The sequence below is a fragment of the Drosophila hydei genome, unplaced genomic scaffold (assembly GCF_003285905.1).
Source record: "Drosophila hydei strain 15085-1641.00,03,60 unplaced genomic scaffold, DhydRS2 tig00008139-arrow-pilon, whole genome shotgun sequence".
Lineage (NCBI taxonomy): Eukaryota > Metazoa > Arthropoda > Insecta > Diptera > Drosophilidae > Drosophila > Drosophila hydei.
Window position 1 is genome coordinate 748,873 of NW_022045847.1, and position 23,362 is coordinate 772,234.

General features: G+C 36.1%; 2 protein-coding genes across 14 annotated transcripts; one reads left to right on the plus strand and one right to left on the minus strand.

Annotated features, from left to right (window-relative positions):
- Nucleotides 1–1,025: 1,025 nt before the first annotated feature.
- LOC111598603 (soluble guanylate cyclase 88E) lies at nucleotides 1,026–10,593 on the minus strand. Of its 5 annotated transcripts, none has more exons than XM_023313921.2 (11): nucleotides 10,324–10,593; nucleotides 5,147–5,396; nucleotides 4,460–4,947; nucleotides 4,260–4,383; nucleotides 4,065–4,197; nucleotides 3,461–3,792; nucleotides 3,098–3,395; nucleotides 2,044–3,022; nucleotides 1,716–1,994; nucleotides 1,379–1,657; nucleotides 1,026–1,324 (listed from the first exon to the last, which is right to left on the minus strand). In XM_023313921.2, the coding sequence occupies exons 2-11, from the start codon at nucleotides 5,312–5,314 to the stop codon at nucleotides 1,144–1,146; spliced, it is 3,261 nt and encodes a 1,086-aa protein (XP_023169689.2). In that variant the 5' UTR covers nucleotides 5,315–5,396; nucleotides 10,324–10,593; the 3' UTR covers nucleotides 1,026–1,143. The 5 variants fall into 5 exon arrangements, with proteins under 5 accessions (XP_023169689.2, XP_023169692.2, XP_023169691.2 ...); XM_023313924.2 differs by lacking the exon at nucleotides 10,324–10,593 and adding an exon at nucleotides 8,024–8,310; XM_023313923.2 differs by lacking the exon at nucleotides 10,324–10,593 and adding an exon at nucleotides 6,832–6,851.
- Nucleotides 10,594–13,540: 2,947 nt separating this feature from the next.
- LOC111598605 lies at nucleotides 13,541–22,950 on the plus strand. 9 transcript variants are annotated; one of them, XR_003944568.1, is made up of 9 exons: nucleotides 13,541–13,637; nucleotides 14,795–14,942; nucleotides 15,495–15,704; nucleotides 17,430–17,499; nucleotides 17,808–17,917; nucleotides 20,660–20,866; nucleotides 21,781–22,011; nucleotides 22,333–22,514; nucleotides 22,859–22,950. XR_003944568.1 is itself a non-coding variant. In XM_023313937.2 (8 exons), exons 2-8 carry the CDS (start codon nucleotides 14,852–14,854, stop codon nucleotides 22,876–22,878), a joined length of 1,101 nt encoding a protein of 366 aa, XP_023169705.1. In that variant the 5' UTR covers nucleotides 13,541–13,637; nucleotides 14,795–14,851; the 3' UTR covers nucleotides 22,879–22,950. The 9 variants fall into 9 exon arrangements, 8 of the variants coding, with proteins under 8 accessions (XP_023169705.1, XP_023169700.1, XP_023169701.1 ...); XM_023313937.2 differs by lacking the exon at nucleotides 22,333–22,514 and having other exon boundaries at nucleotides 20,660–21,028; XM_023313932.2 differs by lacking the exon at nucleotides 22,333–22,514.
- Nucleotides 22,951–23,362: the final 412 nt, after the last annotated feature.

Sequence of the window (23,362 nt, forward strand, 5' to 3'; positions counted from 1 at the left end):
TTCTTAATTTTTAGACCTAACATATATATATATATATTGCTAAGAGCTGCCCATTAATAATAATTAAGCAACATTTAGCGTCGCTTTTGGCCTTGCTTTCAATTCTATATATGCTCGATTTCTAGAAAGTGCTTTTTTGAGGTTTTTATGTTAAGCCACAAAATTATGTATCCATTTCTGGATACACAAATATAAACTTTAAACTGAATTTTTAGAAAAATAATCAAGAGATTTGAGTCTTGATATTTCTAAAGCATTTACTTAAACTCGCACATTCATAGTTTAATACAATTTAATGTATCTTTTTAATACATATATATATGTGTAGAATTCAAGATATTTGAGCACATTTATGTCTACATTTATGTGTTAGGTGGTATCAGGATGTTTGAAGCCTTAATTTAAGAATTTCGTTTGTTTTGTTTTACTGGTTTTTGTATTGTCATTTTCGAGAGGTTCAGAAATTTGAATCTTGTGTTTAACATTGATTGAGGTACATTCACAAACATGTATTTAGCTATTGTATTTTAATAGTTTATACAGTGATTTTTAATCGACATGGACATAAAAGCCTTTCAACTAGCTACAGTTATTTATGTTTATGTATTTTTATTTATGACTTACATCAACTATATATATACGAAAGTAGTCTGAAACATTTCCAACCGTATAAATGAAAAGCTAAAAAAATTATTGAAAAAAAGAAAATGAAATGAAAAATTGATTTTCGTAGTAAAGTAAAGTTATTTCAATAAATATTATTTCAGACAAAAGAAGAAATTTCAATAATTAATTTTTTAATTAAATATACTGTAGATTTATATTATATTATAATATACGAGTCGTCTTAAAAATATAGTAGAAAATATAGGATTGGAAGAAAAATAGCTTAATTGAAGAACTAGAAAGTGGAATAAAAAAATATATGTTTTATATCAGTTATAGTATGAAGTATATATATTTGATTAAACAAATATACTAAGTCTAGTTACGCCTGAAATATTTCAAACTGCTCTCGTATATGAGAATCAACAGCTAACTACAGTTCAGGAGCTCAGAATTGCTGACTATACTCTATAAAAGCACATTGACGTACATATAGACGATATGACTTGGAACCAAAGATTTTCCGATTCGACGGGTCTATAGTAGGTTGCAGGCGTTGGAGTGCATGCGATGCGAGTGTCTTCCATTGCCATGACCTCCGAATCCGCTGCAGCACTGATGTGTAATGGGACCAGATCTGCGTGCATGCTGAAAGCTCTGGCTATTGCTCATCTTTGGATCGTGCAGTGAATGATGGCAGCTGGGCGCATGACTATGTCTACAAGGATTTACGTGAATCTAAGCTGTTGATGCGCACGGATCAGTATCTTACCCATGATTACAAATGCTCGAATCGGATATGGAGCTAGGCATAGTGCGACTCAGTGCCTGTGGTGGTGGGGGTGGCAGAAATAGTGGACAACCACCTGCAGCCAGATCATCGCCGCCACCGTCGTGCCCGAAAATGGCGAGACGTACATTGGCCGCTTTGGCCACCGACTGTGATTCTACTTCCTGCGCTTCCTCAATCATCTTGTCCAGCTTCTCCATGGCCTTTGTTTGTTTGGCTGCAAGAAACGCTTTGCGCGCTGCCTTGGACATGGAGTGGGGTCTGCAAAAAAATTTATTTTTATTACTAAGTTTAACTTAATTTTTTAAGAGAACCTAACCTTGCTGGCGCGGAATTGGAACGATGTGGTGGTGGTGAATGCAGAGAAATGGACGATATTGAATCCTTACTAACAGGTCGACTGTTGCTGCTGCTTGCTTGCACCACGGCTGGCGCTGTGCCCACCAAGGTCGGCGGCGACTTGCTGCGGTGCATGGGACAAGTTTTGGGCATTGAAGCCGCTTCAGCAGCAGCTGTAGCCACACATGCTTCCTTTGATGCCGTAGCAATGGGCAGATTGATCGCTTCCAGGGTGGTGCCGGTGGAAAATGTGATTTTTCTAATTAGAGTGGAGGTGGTGTCGCTCTATATTACATAGCCACACTTACTTCAGCTTATTGGCCTTGTCTCGCTCCAATGATGCGTGGGATGTGGAGGGCTTTACGCTTGCACTGCTGCATGTGGCTGATTCCCGTGCCGGCGCAGTTGAAGGAGGCGTCAATTGATCCATGGCGGCCAGCTCCTCGGGTGTAAACTTGTCCGGATTACTGGGACGTGGCTTGTGCGGAGCACTGCCAATGCGAAATGGTGGCGTAGGACTACTGAAGCCGCATGGCGATTCACAGTTGTTGTTGCTGCTGCTGGTTAATGGGCCTCGGGCGCTTTGCAAGTCTTCAAGGAACTCCTCAGTGTCCAGTATAAGTGAGCCGAAGATGTCGCTGGGCGAGCGCATGAAAACGTGACCAGTGGAATTGGAACGGGATTCGCGACGCTTATTCTGCTCTGGATAACAGGCGCTATTCCGCACTGGTGAATTGGCTATGCTTCTTCTGGCCACATCCTTGAAAGTAACCGGCGAGTAGATGCGACTGCTCCGCTCATCAGCTGTAGACGTTCCAGTGGCTCCAGCATGATGAGTCAGAGCTGTGGCCGCAACCAAAGCACCGCTAGCTCCCAACACCACATTCGACATAGCCGCCGGCGGTGGCTCAGATGGCGGCGGTGCCATGGGTGTTTGGGGCTTGGACGCCGGCAAAATGGCCTTAGGTATGGGTGTTAGCGGCGGTGCAGCTGACATGGGATGCAACTGCAGTCCAGAGGTGAGCTGCAGCGGCAAGCGATTCTCGCGTTCCTCCAGCCAGTAGGTCTTCATGGTGCCCTTGCCTTTGACATCGATTTCGCCACGCTCGAGTATTTTGTAGCTGGGTCCAATCAGCACCTTCGTTGACTCCGAAATGTGCACCTTCATGGCAATGCTGGTGGACTCCATTCTGGAAGCGGTATTGACGCTATCGCCAAATAAGCAATATCGCGGCATTTTAAGGCCCACAATGCCGGCGACAACGGCGCCCGAGTGAACGCCCACACCTGCTCCGAACATAAAGAAGAATGTGGGATATATATAGAACGTATGGAGCCTTATATAGGATTAGTTGGTCTTACGAATTCTCAAATGCTGCCCCGTTGAAGGATCCTTCAGATCGGTTATGGCATCGACCATATCCAGCGCCATATCACAGACTCTCTCGGCATGATTAGCATCCTTATCGGGCGCTCCAGCCACTACCATATATGCATCACCAATTGTTTCCACCTTGTAGACCGAATTGCGCTCGGTGAGTGTATCGAAAATTGAGTACATGGCATTCAGCATCGATACCACTTCCATGGGCGTAATACGACTGCAAATCTCAGTAAACGTGACTATGTCCGAGAATAATATGGACACACTGTCGAACATCTGCATGTTAAGTTCATAATTGTCTCTTTCAATCTGCAGATGTAAGGGAAGGTCAGGTGACTCACCTCACAGGTGTCTATGGGATTCTCGCCGCGTCTCAAACGATCCGCCACCTGCTTGGGTATCATCTGATATAGAAGCTCATCGGTGCGTCGCATTTCCTCGTCCAGCTTACGCATCGACTCCTCCAGTTTCTTGGACTTTTGCTGTTCCTGGTCCAAAGCCAATTTCAGTTCCACAGACTGCTGTGTGCCCGCCAGCATGAGGTCTCTGCTGAAGTCATGCATGGACAGATCGTTGATATAGAGACCGGTTGTGATCAAGGACGTCAGATCTGGCATTACTGGAGTGCCCAGGAACATGATCATCCGCCAGTTTTCCATATAAACCATTTGACCTGCAATACATTGCCTAAATTATTTAATTTCATAGAACATTTTAAATAATTTCTTGCTACGAACTGCAAGACTCCTATGGAAAAATAAATGTGGCTAGAAAAGGATAGTTAAAATATGTTAAATGGAATCATATTTAGGTAGTCGTGCATCTCGTTTGCCCCTCATGCTAAAGCTATTTTTGCTCTGCTATAGAAAAGTTAGTTTATTGGAAATATTTTCAAGATATTTTGCAGTATCTAGATTTGACAAGTTTTAATCTGTGCTGAGTTACCTTTCAGTCGTAGAGATTTCTCCGGCTCGCTGCCATCGTCATGCAGCAGCAGGTCCTCATTTTGCGCATCCAGACGCTCCGTAACCGGATCCACAGTAACCAGCTCGAATATGTTGTTGGTGCGATTGAGTATCTAATGAGGTACAGTTAATTAGAGGGTCAGTCAGAGCAAGGGAGAAGCTGGCAAGCACATACGGTTTGAAATTTGAATGCAATTAGCGGGCGCACCAGATCGAACCAGGCTGTAATCTTCTTGCCTAATAGCTCGGGCAATATGACCATCAAAGAGTTACCAATGCTGCGCACAACCATGTCGGCTCTGCAAGCAGGGATTAGAGTCAGTTGTAGCTAAAGCCCTTTGGAGATTTATGTAATATATGCACACAGTAGCTTACCCAAACACGATGCAAAACGGAAATATCTCAAAGAGCACGTGCGCACTGATGGGCAAGTGCTTCTCCTCACGGGTCATGGCCAGGGAGGCGAGTGTAAAGGCGCGATTATCGAATGTCAGTTGAAAGGTCACGTGCACTGTATCAAACAGAATCTCCTCACGGACCAGCTCAATGTGCATCTCCTTGTGGTAGAAGTAGCGTGCCACTTCACGTATCTGCCCCATCGTATAGTACACAAATCCCCGCCTCTTGGATCGATAGTGCAGCGTGAGACCCTGCTTGGTCTCATTCTCGCATATGAAACTGGGTGCGCGCATGCGTGGATATGAGAACTTTAGATACTCATGCAGATTATCCAGACCATTGAGAAAGTCACGCATGTGCCGGCCCAGCACAGACAACACCCGATCGTATCCATATTGACCCACAAAGCCTACAAAGTATACGCCCAAACGGTCCATAAACTCGCGCTCCGACACCCCTAGAACCTGGATATACATAGGGATATTAAATAAATTGTTTTAATTTAATAGGTAAATTTTAATATATAATAAATAATAATAATATAATAATAAATAATATAAATATAAATATATATATTTTATGTATATTTTATTTTCTTTTTTTTATTAAATTCATGTTTTTTTTTGCAAATTTTCATTTGTTTGTTTTTATTTTATTGCTAACCGTTTGCGCCTTCTTGGCCAGCTTTTGCAGCAGATTCTCGGGATACACCTGATGGACACTGAATGAAGGCGAATCGATGCCCGCCTGCCGCCTTATGTCCTCCCATTTCTCCTCGCCGTACACAGACTTGATGTACTCGGATAGATTTTCCAGCAGTAGGCCATACATCTTAGCAAAGACTCGATTTTGTTTTGCCTTCTTAGGTTTTCAACTTAGTTAGCGTTTGGCATAATTTTGCAATATTTATGGCCTGTGAATAAAGATTTCAGTAGTTAGCTAAGCTTTAAAGAATGACATTGTGCGAGTGTTGGATATATAGAGTAATGTTTTTATGCTTATAAAATTATATTTTTTGTTGGATGGAACATTATCTTTTAAACTGAATCAAATTGGATTCTAATTGGTCGCGCTTAAAGAGGAAACACCATTTACGAATTTTATCAAATTATTAGAATAGTTTATCTACATATTAAAGATAAAAATATATGTTCTCAATATTGTGCAGTTGTTTCTTAATTTTATTGGAAATTCTTTAAAATGAAATAAAGTCTTGTCTTTATTTTGGATTGCTACGTTATTTCATTTGATATTACTTCACAAAGAACTCGAATTGATTTGAACATTTCTCACATCAAGTATACGCCCCGTCGTGCGTTTCATGTAAATTGCATTCGAATTTGTGGTTAGCACCGGGTGGCTTCAGTTTTCATGGATAACTGTGCACATTGTGGGCAAATGCCCTGAAGCAAACGACCAATGTTGACATTTTGCAATGCGGCAGACACTTGGCGCCTCATAATTCATGCCAGCCGCAAAGCAAAATCAGTTGATTTTTTTCAGCTGCCTCTGGGGAAATATGTCAATAGATTGGCTCGTCTTTTGATGCGAAGTTTTCATCACTTTTTGGTTTAAATCAACAATCGGGCGGCCAAGTGAAAGAAAATTTGTGATTATTTGTCTAAAACTGTTGACATTTAATTTGCTATGGCACGTTTTCAAGATTCGCTTAGTCACGGTTCTTGAGGAAACAGCTAATAAAATTAACATGCTCAGCACCTTACCCAGACTCTTACACGCTTCAATGATGGATAACTTATGGAATCTGCAACTTTATAAGCTTAATAATATATATATTTATATATATATATCTGCTATAATGTATTATTATATATTTTAAAGTTCCGTTCTATATTTCAATCTCTGTACAAGTGGTAAAAGCAATTTATTTTGCTCGCCATTGTATTTTATTTTTATTTATTTAGCTAGTTAATTGATTTGTTAATAAAAAAGTGCATAAAATAATAAAGTTTGTAGTTGGCAGCAAATACAATTAAATTCTCCAGCAGACTGGCGAAACAATCTGAGCGAGCATATTCAATTATAACGCATACGCAGCGTACGCCGATACAGTTTGTATTGCAACGGATGGAATGCCTGTGTCTGTCAGCCATTTAAGTTAATTTGGGCTTAAATCAGGGAGAGAGCACTCGGCCGCCTTTTATTGCCTACGTAAGTGGCTGTTAATTGAGCCAAGCCAATTTATGTGTACATAGCCAACAATTAAGTGGAAATGCGCAGGACAATTGCTATTTATATAGTGTGGTATGCTTTGCTGGCACATTCGTTGGCAATCTGAGAAGTGGCTCGCCTCAAATCAACGCTAATTCAATTGCATTCAAAGGCACCTGTCGCTGCAGCTAACTAGAGACCGAGTAATTGGCCAGATATTCAAACTAACATCGCCTTGAAGACTCCTCAACACAAACTTGCATAATAAACAGCTGTGCCAGCCAGCCTGTTGGACACTAGGGTGACATTCGTTACTATTACTGTTGCAGTAGCATATGTTCGTGTCAATTGAATGTCATATATGCTTGCCATTAGTTGCTGTAAATTGAGTTATGCAAGCGAGACTCGAGACCAGAGACTCGAGACTGCAGTTGCTTACAATCTGCTGTAAATTAGGAGCAGACTGCGAAGTACATCCTGGCATAGCAGATGAGGCAAAGAGTTCAAATTGAATATATCACGTTGAAGGTGAATTCTGCAAATTATTTCAAGTGAATGCCGTCGAGAATTAGGGCACCGCGAAAGTTGCACAAAGAACATGCTCAATTACCGCTTCGCATATCCCGTAGAGAGTGGCTGGTTACATCAAAAATGAATTGCCCTTGCATAGCTTTCAGAAGACGACAAGTCACAAGGCAAATACTGAAAAAAGAAAAAAAGAAAAACAGGAAATAAAATCTGCCATTACTCTCACTTTGCATAGCTTTATTCACGCTTTACTGCCATTTGTTTTGTCATAAACATATTTCATTGTATGCTTTATTATTATCCTATCCATTCATAAATTTATCTCTCGGCGCAGAGCATAAAAATGCTAAGCTAAAAAAGCAAAAAGTATAAATAAACGAAAATAATAAATTTATGGAAAATCAAGCATTTGCATTTCCTCGCGCGTCATACTTCATTGCATTTAATGGAAATTGTGTTTCAGAAAAAGTGAAATTTATTATCATATAAATGCAATCATATTGATTTGCTTTGAACTTTATGCTTATGCTCCCTCAACTATGTGAAAGAAGTATACAGCTTTTTCACAAGGTTTATAATACATTATTGAACATCCGTTATTGAAGCCAGAGATTTTTAATTTTAAATACATATCCGTATATACTACTGCAAGAGAAAGAAGATAAGGTACTTTATCTTCTACTACTTTTAAGGCTACTTTTAAGCTTATATGCAGATTGATTTATAATTAAGAATCCACGACCAGTGGGACATGGCAAGTTGAAAAAATGTTGCATTCATATTCAGATCTATTTAGAAGTCAGATTGGTCTATGAATTCAGTTATTGTGCAGTCACTTACGGTCTTTGTCGTTTGTCTATTATTTTTGTCTATTGATCTCAGCAGTTGAATATAATTAAATTGCTCACAATATTTTAGCTAACCAAAAACATAATCCCTTGACGTCAGCTGTATAGAGGCGAAGGAAAACATTTTTTTTAGTATTTTCCTGTTCTGTTTTCAGAAATGTATTTGGGAAAACATTATTAAAAAAGCTGGCCTTAAGACATATAAATCTTTTCGATATATAGAAAACGATGCTATTTTTAAAACACAATGATGTGCAAGCCAAAGAAAATTTAAAAACAACAAAAATACATATTTAGACATGCTACTAGCAAAAATTAGACAACATTGTCAACACGGAATTGAGATAAATATAAATTAAACTAGAAACTATAATCATAACAACAACGTTCAATTTCTGCTCTAAGTTAAGCCATTTGGCATTGGGCATTGGGCATTGGGCATTGGGCATTTTGAAGACCCTCAAAACACTTGTGCCAAACGCCTCAAAACATTGTCCAAAATGCTGTCATACGTTTGTGAATTTTTCGGTTTTAATATTATTTATTTATTTTTTTATTACATTTTTGTTGTCTCGTTTTTATTGGCCAATTACGTCGCGGCATTTATTTATGAATGGAATACTCGACGGACATGCAAATATCTCTACATCTGCCCATTTGTTTATAGGTGTATGGTTGTGCTTTACATTTGGCGTGTTTAAAATGCCAACAAAATAAACAGGATGTGACTCTCTGCTGTGCGCTGTGACGTCAGCGCCCTATCAATAGAGTGCTAATCTAACTGTTAATCGAGGAAGTGTTTGCCCCTGAAAGGAAACACAGAGGGTTAGGGGGTGCACCTAAGGAGATACCAGCAAAGCTTTGCCATTTTCATCCAGAATAAGCCATTTATTTGTTTTTAGAGAAACGTGAGTATGAACGTTGCAGTTGGATATAACCGACTGCATAATACCAATTATAAAAATAATATAATTATTTGCTAATTAAAAAAAGCATAAAATAAAATATAAAAAACTACAAATTTTAGGAAAAAACAAGTAGCAAGTGGATCCGTCGATTTTAACGAGGATCTTTACAGTAGCTCAAATGCCAAATTTGGAAGTCTTAGCTCGCAAACTGTGAAAAATACAGTTTTACCAGATTTGCCAGTTCTGATTAGTCACGCGCCTATCGCTAATCCCCACTAATTAAGCTCAATAAAGTGCACCTGTCAGCAACCGTGTTTGAAAGTCCATAAAATGTGTCGATTTGACTGACAACAGAAAAGAAAACTAAACACTGAACACATCTGCCAGCGAAAAGCTGAAGGAAACGAAAAAATATTATTAAATGATAGAGATGTGAACTGTACTCGTTGCCAGCTTTTCGCGGCTTGTTATCATCAATCATGTCAAATTATGACTACATATTCCACTGACTGGCAAAAGTGCATCCAAAATTGGACATTTGCATGCTGACCTTAATGTCCTTGACCATCGTGTAACGCAGTAGATGGATGTGCAAATTTGTCATGGTCATTGACAGTGAGTGATGACGTGCTATAAGGTGCAAATTGTTTTGCACATTTTGATTTAGATAGAAAGAGTTTAATATAACTGAGTCAGTTCGCTGCTCGCTGAATTTGATTTTATGCCCGGTTAAAGCTTTAAGAGTCTCGTTTCAAGGTGTGCGCTGAATAAGCCTATTACTTTTCGGGCTTCCAAAGAACGCGCATCAGACGCAAAACGTTGGCAAAAACATTTTAATGAATTTATAAACAAACGAAATGTCTGAAAGGCAAATACATTATAGAAGCCAACACAACACCTACTTGGCAATGGGCACAATATCATCTGTATACATAGCTGGCTTATATACAGAGCTATGTACATCCATGTTCATGCATGATTGTAATTATGAGGCAAACAATTAATTTTCAAGTTCATTTGCGTGGGTAATGCCGAGAGATAGACCAAGACCAGCAGGGCATTGCTTATAGATATATTATACATATGAAAATAGAGCTACTGAGAGAAAGAGAGAGAGAGAGCGCGCGCGAAAGAGAGTGATAGACAGATACATATATGATCCGAGTGTCGTAAAATACATATATACATACAAGCACATATTTATTTTTATCATTCTTGAGTAAATGTATTTGAAAATTTTTGCGCTTTGAAGGTGGCTGCTATATGTTAAGGTTAAATATACATAGCATATAGGCTATACAATATACAATATCGAGAGCTTTTTAGTTTCGTTTAATTTTATATATTTTATTTTCCATATATACAAAATATATTCTTGCTTTACTTATCATAATGGCATGACTCAAACATTGATACGCTTTTGTCCCCTGTTTTCTTTTCTAGACAAGTTCACGTAATGTGGAAAATTGCTCATACGCCGCGTTGACATTGTTAATTTTCAGTCTCCTTTCGTTCCATTTCGCTCGACACTCGAACAGCAGTGTGCAATAATTTAGGGTACTCAAACGGATTTATTCTTTCTTTCACTGTATACAAATTACTGCAAATTTCGAATTAGTATAAGCCTATATATTATAAATATATCTATCTGTTAAGCTGGCAGTGAGGCATTTGGTCAATAGTTTATGGGAAATTATTTGGCAACAGCAAAATTACAGCTGGGATGCACTGCAACGACGAGAGTGTGCGCGAGAGAGCAAAGGCCAGAGCGAGAGCGATAGCGCGCTAAGAAATTAGCATAATAATTGACCTCATTTCTTAATTATTGCCTCTTATATATGTGAATTATTTATGGTAGGCACAGCGTGAAATTGTTAGCTTGCAAATAATTAGGAATTTTTTTATAAATAATTTATTCTGCTGACTTAAGCTCAGCTGGGTTAAGCCCGGAAGGTTACAAGTTTGCAAAAAAGAGCTAATACCATCCTGACTAATGGCTTTGAAGTGATGTTTGTCTGTTGTCGGCAGAACCAATTGGGAATTATAAGCCGTAGCTCGTGCTAAACACCTATGGGAATAGCGGCTTGTGTAACTGATGTGTTCTTATTGAAGCCCTTGAATGTATACTTTGTTTGCCTTGAAGTAAAATATTCGAACTTTAATGAGAAAGTATTGGCAGATAAATTGAATAATTTCAGGCTCAAATCCCCAGACAATCAATCAATGGTGTATGAAGCTGTATTACCCAAATTTACCAAATTTATTTAGAAATAACAGTTTTCAAACTATGTGCAATATTCTAATAATAACAATTGCAAAAATAACAGAAATATGGAAATTTAAGCCTTCTAAACTACGTTAAGAACCTCATGATCATACCATCTAAAAACACGAAAATTTATATACTCGAATAGTTTATTGTTAATATTGTGTTTATGTTCTTTTTACACGTACAGCAAATGTAAGCATTTCAAATGACGCTGAAAGATAGAGAAATTTGTTCATCATTGCTAGAAAGGCTTTTATTTGTAGTCTATAGAGAAGTGGGGCTATGCAGTCACATGAGTATTTCTATTCATTTCGTCTTCTAATGGGTTGGTTCTCTAATAGATGGCCATTTAAGGATATAAATGCAAAGCTATTTGCACTTGGCATTAAGATGAACATCAAAGCGAATAAACTACTTTTAGTTTCAATTTTCTCAGTTTTGTTGGTTTTGTTTTGGCTTTTTCAAAATGAAACCAAATTGTTTCGCTTGGCCAATTCGAATGTGTGCCAGAAAGTAAAAGTTGAAACGATTTTTAATACGAAACTTTTAGTAGGTGCAATTTTCATTTCGATTTGCCAAATCAGTTCTTTGCCAGGTATTTCCCAAGAGTTTTTCCTTTTTTCTGCGTTGTGGTTTTCGCCGAGTTGTTTTTGGCCACAAAGTCAAGATCAAGTCCACAAGTTTCGCTAGTCCCATTTGTGTATTTATTTGCTTAAGGGAAAAAGCTGATTACGTAACGTAAACAGACCGGGACAGAGTCCGTTGTAGTTGCAACAGTCTTGAAACCCTAAAAACCAGCGGAAATCAAATTTTCTAAGCCTAAGAACAAAATTAAAAACTCGTCATTATGTTGATATACTAATTCTAAGCAAATTAAGCAATGGGATAAATTAACTGAAGGGCAGCACTATAAATACAAGTATTTTTTCGCTAGGCAATTGTATAGAAACGGGCTAAGATATGCTTTTGTCTTTAGATCGGATGTCACATACGCCCACATTCAACTTGTTATATACGATTTTCCTGTTTATGTTTTCGGCGTATCTGCTTTGTTTATTTGAAATTGCGGACTTTTAGTTTACGCACGGGGCAATTTATTTATTTATTTACTGACCACATGGAGCCTTCGGCTCGCCATTCAAATTCCGATTTCAATTAGCGGGTACAGGTATTTTGCTTCATCAACAAAATGCACTCATGTAAAAATATCAAAAATGCTGTTGTAGCAATGGGAATATCATATACCCACGTAGTCTGAAAAATTGCTGACCTTAAAATTAAGACAAAACAAGATTGGAAAATAGAAAAATATAATTAAATATATATAAATAATAATAAAATGTTGGTAAAGTTTTTATTGATATAGAACTAAATATAGATTGAAATAGATAGTTAGAAATATTAAAATTATTTTATTAAATTAAATAAACCATATTGTTAGCTCAAAGTGCTCTAAGTCCCCTTCGTATATTCTTTTATTATTTATACATGTTTTTATTCTATATTTAAATTAACAAGAAGATAAAATAAGATAGAGAGATGAAAATGAAACGAGTTTCATAAATTGTATATAAATTTGATGTTAGGTCGAAGATCGAGCAGACCGCCCGGATGAGTGACTGGAAAAGCTTATTTCTTTATTTTCTAGATAGAAGTAAGCGTTTCCTTAAGAATGTTTATTGTTTTGTATTTTACTAGGCAATCTCAATCAGACCTCATATTTCCAAAGAAAATAGTCATTAATATATAATATATAAAAATATAATTTATAAAAATTATTTTAATGAATTTCAGAAAATGTTAACTAAATCGAAATTCGAATTGAAAATGAGTCAAAACCAAGTTCAATGCTCAGTTCAATATCACGATTGACGCAGTTGATACGGATAATGTTTGTTCTGAATGATTTAAGAGCGTAAATATGAATGGGACCATGTATGTAGACAATTGTACAAAAATAAAATAATATATAGACTCGTACAAAGAACAATTTAGAAGATATTACGATATGAAATGTGGTTGTGGTATGTGTGTATGGGTTAATATGGGACTTTCTTTTTGTGACCATCGCCGTCATCGCCTTCATTTGAATCCACAACAATGAGTGGGCGCTGACGCCCTCAACTGCCCACCGATATTGGCTGAAAGCTATAGCCGAACTTGCTGAGCTTTTGGCCATACACACGCACAGACTCACACACTCAATCACTGACACGCACACACACATACACACACGCATACTCGTCGAGGTATGGATATAGATATAGAGATCGGCTACCTACGCCGTAAAGGAATATCGTGCTTTTTTTCAGAAACAAATGGCAAATGTTGAAACGAGTAAAATTGGTGAGGCGAATTTCGAATGGTGTGCAGTTTGAAAAAATTCTTCGTTGAGGATAGATCGCTATTTTTTAGGAGTAAAGCAAATTGTAAGCCATAGCAAAAAACTTGAATAGAATATGAACAACAAACGCATACTTATAAATAAATATTAATTCAAATCAAAAATGGAACAATTGTATAACTGAACAATTATTGTGTAAATCAATCAACAAAGTGTATAACAAATATAAAATGTATTTTCGAATTCAAAAAGTGATCTGATCGCCTGATCATAAAACTGGGTTAATTTCAAAATGGAATTATGAAAAGATATGATTGCAAATGGCCGATTATATAAGAGCCAAAGACATTTGACACCAAGTGAACATTTATAAAGTTGATTGAAGATTAGCAAAGCAATTGTGAAGTGACCAACTCGATGCGAATGCTTGCATGGAATCTAAATTCTGAACACGGTTTTCCAATTGAATTCAAACTAGAATTTATAAACGTATATGAAAACGTATATACTCTTTTGAACAAGTCTTAACTACCGAAAGCTATTTTTTGAAAAAATAATCAAATTCGATTTAATTGAATTGAGAATTTTGGCGTCGTCTTCTTTGTCAGGAAAAATTCAACTCAAGGACATTTAAAAATAACGCAAATTTAGCTGCAGCTCGCGCCGATCTTCGTCACATAGACACACACACACGCCCAGATAGTCTGCATGTATATATAATTTTGCTAGTCAAAGATGTATGTATATTTAGAGAGTGTGAAAAATAAATGTATATAGATTTTATGATATGTATATACATACATGTGTATATATATTGCTGACGATATTTTTTGAGAAATACATTTATTTTTAGTGATTGATCTTGTTGTGGATATATATTATATATTTATATATATATACACGCACACAACTATTTTATAAAATTTTTTTGAATACTTTTCTCTGCCGTTAAGTAGCACACAGTCTGTTTATTTTCGAACTGAGCAAAACCGCCGAGTCAGCCAAGATTTGTACATCATCCACCTCTAGAGGAAAACAACTCTCTCGTGCGTGTTGACATTTGAACGATCGAATACAGAGCCAAAACGTGCGAGAAAAAATTCAGATTCGTAACTTTAGGCGTTGACAGAAAAAAAAACAAAGAAAAAAACATTTCAATTTTGGTGCAAAGTGCAAGCAACGCGAATAAACAATTGAAAAAAGTAATTGTTAATATAGTTGATAAACTTTTTGGTATTGCAGCGAACGAGTTCAACGAATATTTCTTGTGCTTGACAGACACAAAACAAATCGATCAAAATGTTCAAAAACCATTTGGAAATGATTGGGCGCAATGAGAGCCCCAGCAAGAAGGCCAAATTCTGGCAATCCTACATCAGATCCCTGAAGGGTAAGCACAATTATAATTTTACAGAAATAGATGTTAAGAAATTGAGCAGATATGAAAGAAGCAGCCTTTGAGCTACGAGTATCTCTTGCAGCTATTGTATTTTGAGAGAAGCATGCTATAAAAAGTATTATAGATTTGGTAGCTACATAAATAGCCCAGCAGCATATAGAATTTTGGTCTATTTTTTGGCAGGTGTCATTTAAAAAGCTACACTCACAGTCATATAAATGTGAAGAGCTTTTTTCGAAATCATATATAAAATATATACATATGTATCTCTTATATATGCATATTGAAAATATTTTAAATATGTGCTCATGAGCCAAACAAAACGAAAAAATGCGGCTGTTGCGCCAAGGCAAAATAACTAGGCGCTCATATAGAGAATACAAAAGAAAAGAAAATTCAAAATACGAAACACATAAATGAAATCAATTTTTTGGCAATGAGCCAAATAGCTAAAATAGCGCAAAAACCTAATGAAGTAAGGCAAACAATGGTAGTGTATATCAATTTGTATTAATATCTGATTCGCATCCAAATACTCCATAGGTTCCGAGGATATTCGCGCCCATGAAGCGCCCAGAGCTTCTCGCCCATACAGCTCGTACCTGGATTCGCCCACATACAGGAGCATCTACGATGAGCCCGCAACGGCCAACGAGCGCGTTCAGTCATCTGGCTACAGATACTTGCCAGTGAGCCGTGACACCTACGGCTACTCGCCACGTGCCATCTACGATCATCATTACAGCAGAACAAGTAAGTTGACCAGTTGGATCAACTGTTACTCTAAGTACTACTACTTTTCCTACAGCAACAGCAACCGTAACCCGCACAACTCTTATGCCTATGAGCTTTGATTGATTACTTTTCTTTTATTTTATGGCTCAATCATGCCATCAATCAGTGCATAACATATCGCAATCATGTATTTTGAACATCTTGCAGAGGACTTTCAATGATAAATGGTTGTCCCTTCACTCGTCAGCCAATCATGCCATCAATCAATCAATCAATGGACTCATTTTGTATTGTTCTTCAATCCATTAATTCAATCATTGCATATGTCCGTTATGCATTTCTATACGCCATGCCAGACTTCGCTTTGTCAAAGCTTTTGGTTTTATGACTCAGTCGGACAATCAACGCATTTCAATCATTGCATATGTCAATCATCCATTTGCATTTGCCCTGTAGCATACCTTGAATTGCTAACGGTCTGCCAAATTACGCTACATTTTTCTTTATGATTTCATAATTATATAAATAATAAAAGAGATGAAAATGAAAGAACTGCCTCACAGCCAAAATAGAATTACGTCAATGATTTTTAGTATTTAAAATTCTTTTTTTTGGCAAAGGCCCACAAAAGTTGTAGGCAAAATATACACATGTTCATAAGCTTTCTGCTGGTAAATACACACACATATACACTCATGGATATTTATATATACATACTATATAGCGGTATACATAAGGCTTGGGAGAACATTTTCTATTTGCTCATGCGTGCTTCGGATCAAATAACTGAGGCACATAATTTTAGATACACATTTTGTTTCTTTAACAATTTCGCGATTGTTGATAATTTGTCCATTTCCCTGCTCTATTTATTTAATACCCTACACACATCCCCTCTGGTGCCCCTACAGTCAAATGTACTTTTTGTTTTTCGAAACTAACCAATTTTTTCTTTCTTTCTTTTTTTTCTCACAAAATGTTTCAGAAAAAACATAAATGTTTATCGACAAAAAAATTTTAAGAAAATATATTTATAAAAGTATATATAACATACATATACATCTATATGTTTCAACGCAGCGACTACGAATTTTTTCTCTCTAGACAAAATCAACATTTTAGATATATATATTTAGTAAATACTAAAAGAAGAATCTGTAGCATTAGCTGTGTGTAGTATAATAATCAGAATGATTTATATCACTGTTTCTTATGTAGTTCCTCTGTTGGCTGAAATTCAATAAAATTATTAAATTTTTTTTAAACGATTTCTTTTGCTGTGGAAAACGTTTTTTAAATTATGCATTCAAAATTCATGAGAATCACAAGGTATTTTGTATCGCATTCCGAATTTAAGCTTCATTTGATTCCATATTCATGACTTTTTCCATTCCCAAGGCTTATTTATTTAGTTGAAATGCAACTTTTTTAATATTATACTTTCAATTTTTTCTTTTCTGCTGACTATTATTTGTTAAAACCCGCTTTTATTGGATAAATATCGTACGTATATCCAACTGCTTTCATTGACAAATGGGAATTAAATGCAAATGCAAATGCAAATGCAAACGCAAATGCAAACGCTTCGAGCCCCAATTTAACAGACTTTAATAAATTTTTGCTTTGCCTTCAAATGTAAGCATATTGAAATGTTTGTTTGAGTTACGTTTAATTTGGAATGCTTTTCACTGTGTTTTGTTTTTCGTACACTTAAATATTGACTGAAATACTTTCTTTTCACAGTTCCAGCTAATTACGATGCAGAGAAGGCATGGAATGATCATTTGAAGCGCATGCAAGAAATTGAGCGCAGGTGTGTAGACATACATTATATCATATATATTATAAAGCTGCAAATCTATTTAGCCTGAGCTAGCCTGAGCTGAAACTCAAACGAAAACACTTGCACTTATCTAACTTCAAATAGTATATCCAAGGTTGACGTATATGAATTTCATCTGATGAAATTTTCTAAAATATCTTATTTTTTTATATATCAGTAGTAGAGCCGAGTAACCAGGCTTTTGAATGTGGTTAGATTATAAAAACAACAAAATATTATTTATAAAATATAACCATACAATTGACTGCAATTATAATTATTCAACGTCTCCATTTCAGATACCCATCTCGCTATGGTCTCTACTTGAGAGACAAGCCACTCACACCAAACTCGTTGGTGCCTTTGGAATACGAGCCAGAGGATAAGCTGTTGGCTGAACTCAACAAGGGTAAGGATATCAAAGACATTTTCTAAATACGTCAAGTCAAAAAAAGAAGAAACAAACACACAAGAATATCAACACAAAGAGTAACCAATACAACAACAACATTTATATTAAAATCTACGAAATTTAAAATTTAATGAAGCGAATCAAAATAATTTGTAAAAATGTCAGCAAGTTACAAAATGTAAGCACGAAAAAATAGCAAAAATCAAGATCTATTCGAAACACAACGAAGCCAACAACATCTAGCAAACTCAACAGAATTTTTTCAAATTCAGTCAAAAAACAAATTACAGACAACAACAACAACATGAAAACACCAACTCGGAACTTGACGAGCAAATTTCTTAGCCTAAGAAATTCGCTTTGTTCAAGTTTCCATTTGACGATTTCTATATACGAGTATTTGCCTGATCGAACCACATGACTTTAACACTGTATCGTATATACTATATCTTGCAGCAATTAAAGTTTGAAGCGCTGAGCGTTTACATTCGAGAAAAGCTAACTGGTTAAAAGCTTTTGTTTTGGCTTAACTTTAGTAAATTGTAAAATTATGCAGAAATTGTTAAATCACAATTAATGATATAAATATGTCTGTAAAAAGAATCCAGCCCCAATATAGTAAATGAAAAAAAAAAACAAAAACAAAATAATTTCGTTAAATGTTTCATTGTATGATATGATGCTTTACTTAATTTTTATTTTTAACTTAATTATACAACATGAGAAAAAACAACGAAAGTAATAAAACCAAACAAAACATATATAAAATAAAAACAAATGCTAATTTTAATTTAGACATACTCAGCAGATATCATCGATTAAAATTTATATACACATATCTCTATATATATATTAAACATTTTAACTTCCCGTTGCATTCAAATCATGCGCCAGCTCATTCAGCTCCATTGTAGCCCGTCATTAAAACCCAAAATCCACATTCAACTACTTTAAGCCTTAACCATTTTTTCTAACAGCTGTACCATAGATAATTCCGAGCGCAATATATATATATATATATATATATATATATATATATATAAATATATATATATATGTTTATTCTCACGCTCTTGAACTGAACTGAACTGGCTTTTGATTACTCTGAGCGAAACTTTAGATTAATACAAAAGGAATTAATAAAAACAATTAAATAAAAACCAACTGTGTTTTGCATATAATTTTTTCGACAAACGAGTTTTTGTGTCGTATTTGTCTTGTGTTTGTCAAACTTTGATTAATTTTTTAAAATTGTTTACTTAATTTCTTTTTTTTTTAATTTTGTATTTTGAACTTTGGATTTAAAATCTTATTAATACTTTCTGTTGTTCCTCGTCCACTTTTCGATCGTCTATATCATCTCTTCGTCGCCCTCCCAGCTTCCAACTACTAAAAAAGAACATAGATACATACACTGTGCGGTGCCTGTAAATAAACTGCCAATACTTAAAAAACTAAACCTTAAAATCAAATGAAATATTTAACGAATCTTATGTTCAATGTATTCAACTTATTTGAAATTCTCTTTTGGCAGTATTCAGTTGACAAGAAATTTTAAAAACGAATATAAATCTTCCATAGAATTGCTGTATCAAATTCCAATTGTTTCGTGCCCACAGTTTTGTAATTTTGTACTATGTATTTTGTTTAGTGTGTTGCTTAGAGCTTTGATATATGTAAACGTCGTTGGGTTGCTTTGTTTCTTTTTATTTGGAACTTCTTCGGTAAGTACTAGCCTTCATTTAATATAAATATTACGACTGCAACTGCATAGAAGCGATGCATTTGATTAATGTGAAAGATTTAAAGAGCTCTAACACCAAGGCTAGTCGACCGAACGCAGCCACTCAACTGAATATTATCTTATTTGCTTCTAAGAAAAGGAGACACACAAACATTTCACTGACGTAGTCAAAAGACATGCGACTTTTCTTAGCTAGAAATGTTGCACATAAGCAAACATCTCAAGGAAATAGCCAAAGAGAATCCCTTATCAAATAGAGAATGCACATATTTATTCACGTCTCTATAAGCATGCGTGCCTTGCAGCTGCTTAGTATAAAGACTTGAATTTCACTCTCGTTTGACCTCTTTCGAGTGATTGAGAAGTGGTTGCAGCGGGACTCTATCCCTTTAGGTATTTGTGTATTAGTTATTTATATATTATAGCCGAGTTGGCTTATAAGTGCTGACATTTTACACATAGGTCTTCATATAGCACACGTTTCTGTGATCTTGAATTTTGACACTATGGTCATCTCATAGTTTGTTTAAAAATTGCATTAAATCCATTACAATCAATATCAATGCTTAGTTCTTTTAAGGCATCTGGTCGGGCTAAAGAGCTATAGTTACCAAATTTTGTATGTAAATGTGAATGAAGTTAATAAAATTAACTATAACTAGTTACTGCTGACATGCATTTTTTCAACACGGCGTTTAGGATATCTACTCGGAGACGAACTAGGCTGTTGATATTGAAAAGGATTATATGTATCGACATACATAGTAAACTTATATTGATTGACTTGTAAGCTGTAAGGTTTTATTAACTGGTATTCAATAAATTTGTAGCAATGCATAAGAAGAGAATAGCTTTAGAATCAATCAGAAGTGCGCATCTGACAGAGAAGCTAAACTTCAGTAATCGAATGACAGGGAACGTAATATTATTTTGGAAACCTGACCGCTGTCTAGTATTATAGCATTATATATTTGTGTTTAATTTTTAATTTGCAGCACGTCGCTCTGCCTCGCCGTTCCGTCCCAGCCGCACGAGCCGGGCTGGAAGCGAGCCTTATGTGCCACCACCAGTCTACTGGAACCGTGAGGGCAGCGTGCCACGTGGCGGACCATCTGTGTTCGATCGTGCCACAAGCCTGGCTCCGTTCACGCGGCCAAGCTTCCGTGCCAGCTCGCTGGAACCCTTGGATGAACTCTTTGAAAGTAAGTTGCCAGCAATTGCTGTGGCCGCGGCCGCAGCCGAGGCCGAGGTAGCAGCTGCCGTTAGGCCTTCGATTTTTGAGCGCGCCGGCTCGCCAAGTCCCACTCCTGTAAAAGCTGGTCGCTGGGGACCACGCCCCACCGAAGTCGCCTACGATGCTGAGGGTAAAAATCGAAATTCTTCTTATCTGTTTTCCTTTTATACAAGAAGAGACAAAATTTTCTCGTTGTTATTGTTTTTAATGGCAATGATGATAATGACGATACTGATGCTGATGTTGATGAACGTGTGGAAAAGTGTTGCCATATTTTTCGCGATGCGTTCGTATCTGTTTCAGTCACAGTGCCCGTCGCTAGAATTTGTCAAAATTTTATATATTTTTTTTGGCTGTTATCCAACATTTTTATTACGTACTGCCAACAGCCCCAGCAAAAAAATATATGTTAGCCCAGCAGTAAGCGGCGTGCTTAAAGTCTTTAATCTTGAATTCACTTAAACGCTTCTCCCCACCCACATTGCTTTTTGAATTGCTTTCCGTAGCGCCTGTTGCCTATCCTGTTGAAATTAAGTACTCTCTGTCCTATCAGCATATTCTCTTCTCCTACTTCTGTTTTTTGGTAATTTTTCGAACCTCACATACGCATGGAAAATATCAAGAAAAAAAATTGTTTATGTTGTCTTTTCTTGTTTTTTTTTGTTTAATTTTTGTATTTTAGTTTAAAAGCCAAGCCAAAAATATTTTTCTTTCTGCTCTTCTTGTATACATTACAATACAACAACAACAACAAAACAACAAACAACAATCAAATCTACAAATCTACAAATCTTATTGCATACCCTTTACCAACAACATGATGACTTTGCTACTTGACCATGAAACAACACATACCTAAATGCTATGTCGAACCACAAATAGGACTTCCGATCTTCCATCCACGCAACCGCTTCAGGGATATGCTGAGCCCCAGCCCCAAGCTGCCGATCTCATCGATTGTGCGCGATCCCTTCTGGTGGGATGTGGATGATCTGGTGCCCTTCCGTGCCACCTCGGTGCCCCGCGCCTCGAGCCCCGTGGCCCGTGATTCGTATTTGTCGCCGGTGAAGAACCGCTATCTATGGTCGAGACACCCAGCCAGACCTCTGACACGTAAGTAGTTGCAAGTCGATCTTAAAGTCCCAATATTTATCAATTTTGTATATACAATGCAAAGTACCCTGTATATATTTTTCTTTTGCTCTTCACTAGCAATACCACTATTTCGAAAATCATGAAAGCCATTTCAAATGCTGCTCAAAGAAAACTTATTCAAAGCATGAGCGAGTTGCATATGATAGATATGGTATCTTTAATGTAGAAAGACATATTTAGTCGAAATACAGTTCACTGAAACTCTCATTGTAATTTTATTCAAAATGAATATTTTAACATTATTATTTTTGTTTTATTTACTTTTTTTGCCAAACACAGCTGAGGCAGAGGATTTTTTCTAAAACATAAAAAAAAACATGAACATCAAAATAAAGCCAAATCACAACTCAAAATCGTTAGCTCTAATAACAACCGATGCTATATCATATAGCACTTCTGTAATTTTTTTGTACTTTAATTTACATAAATTACATGTAACGAAATGCAATACAAACAAATTGGTAAGAATATTATATACAAAAAACAAAACCCCGCAGCATGGCGAAAACTTGTTCGTGCAAACTACATTACCTGACGTGTAGTATATCCCATAGTTCCCCTAGAAGTACATTCTTGATATTCGTAGTACATTCACATACTTAACTAAATAGAAAGTAGTAGTGGTAACAATTTGACTATTTGAAGAACTTTACAAATTGTGATTAACAAACTAGAAATTACAAAATTTGTACAAAATTTGCACGCAAAATTTAAAAAAAAATATATTGTTGCTGATATTTGTTTTTTTCGATACTTTTATTAATAGATTTGATTAACGTTTATATATTTTCATAATTTCAAACAGCTCACCGCTCAATTTTGTAAACGAACGAAAACGAACTATGAAACAACAACAACAACATCTACAATAACAACGAATGCATCAATGGGGTCCCCAAAAACCAACAACGACTAGCTTTTTGGTTTCCAACTCAAGAACCGGAAATCAGTGAAAGTAGCAAAATACAAATATATCTATAGAAAGACTATAAATAGTCTTGAAATCCTCAACAACGATTGAATTTTTTCAAAACTGTCAGCCCCAGAAGAACCGGGGGCTGCCTCCATTTTAATATTTGCCATCAAGTGCCTATTTCCCGTAGTAAAAATAATATTAAACATAATAAATAACAAGAGAAGAAGAACCAAAGGGCTACCTTTTCTACAACAAAAACTCTCAATATCAATTTTTTATTTTCGATTTTATTTTTTTATTTTTAGCTCATGTCTTAGTAATAAGTGCAAGTATATGAAAAAACCAAAAAATCGATTTACATTTATTATAATAAAAGAAAAACCAAAATTCTTA

What these genes read in the sequence shown, in the direction of transcription:
- LOC111598603 (XM_023313921.2), bottom strand. Translation starts at nt 5,314, where the DNA reads ATGTATGGCCTACTGCTGGAAAATCTATCCGAGTACATCAAGTCTGTG. An exon ending in CCGTTTTGCATCGTGTTTGG is followed by an intron (nt 4,384 to 4,459) that starts GTAAGCTACTGT and finishes CCCTGCTTGCAG; the next exon opens with AGCCGACATGGTTGTGCGCA. An exon ending in GACAAGGCCAATAAGCTGAA is followed by an intron (nt 1,995 to 2,043) that starts GTAAGTGTGGCT and finishes CACTCTAATTAG; the next exon opens with AAAAATCACATTTTCCACCG.
- LOC111598605 (XM_023313928.2), top strand. Translation starts at nt 14,852, where the DNA reads ATGTTCAAAAACCATTTGGAAATGATTGGGCGCAATGAGAGCCCCAGC. An exon ending in ATGCAAGAAATTGAGCGCAG is followed by an intron (nt 17,500 to 17,807) that starts GTGTGTAGACAT and finishes TCTCCATTTCAG; the next exon opens with ATACCCATCTCGCTATGGTC. An exon ending in GTTGGCTGAACTCAACAAGG is followed by an intron (nt 17,918 to 20,659) that starts GTAAGGATATCA and finishes TTTAATTTGCAG; the next exon opens with CACGTCGCTCTGCCTCGCCG.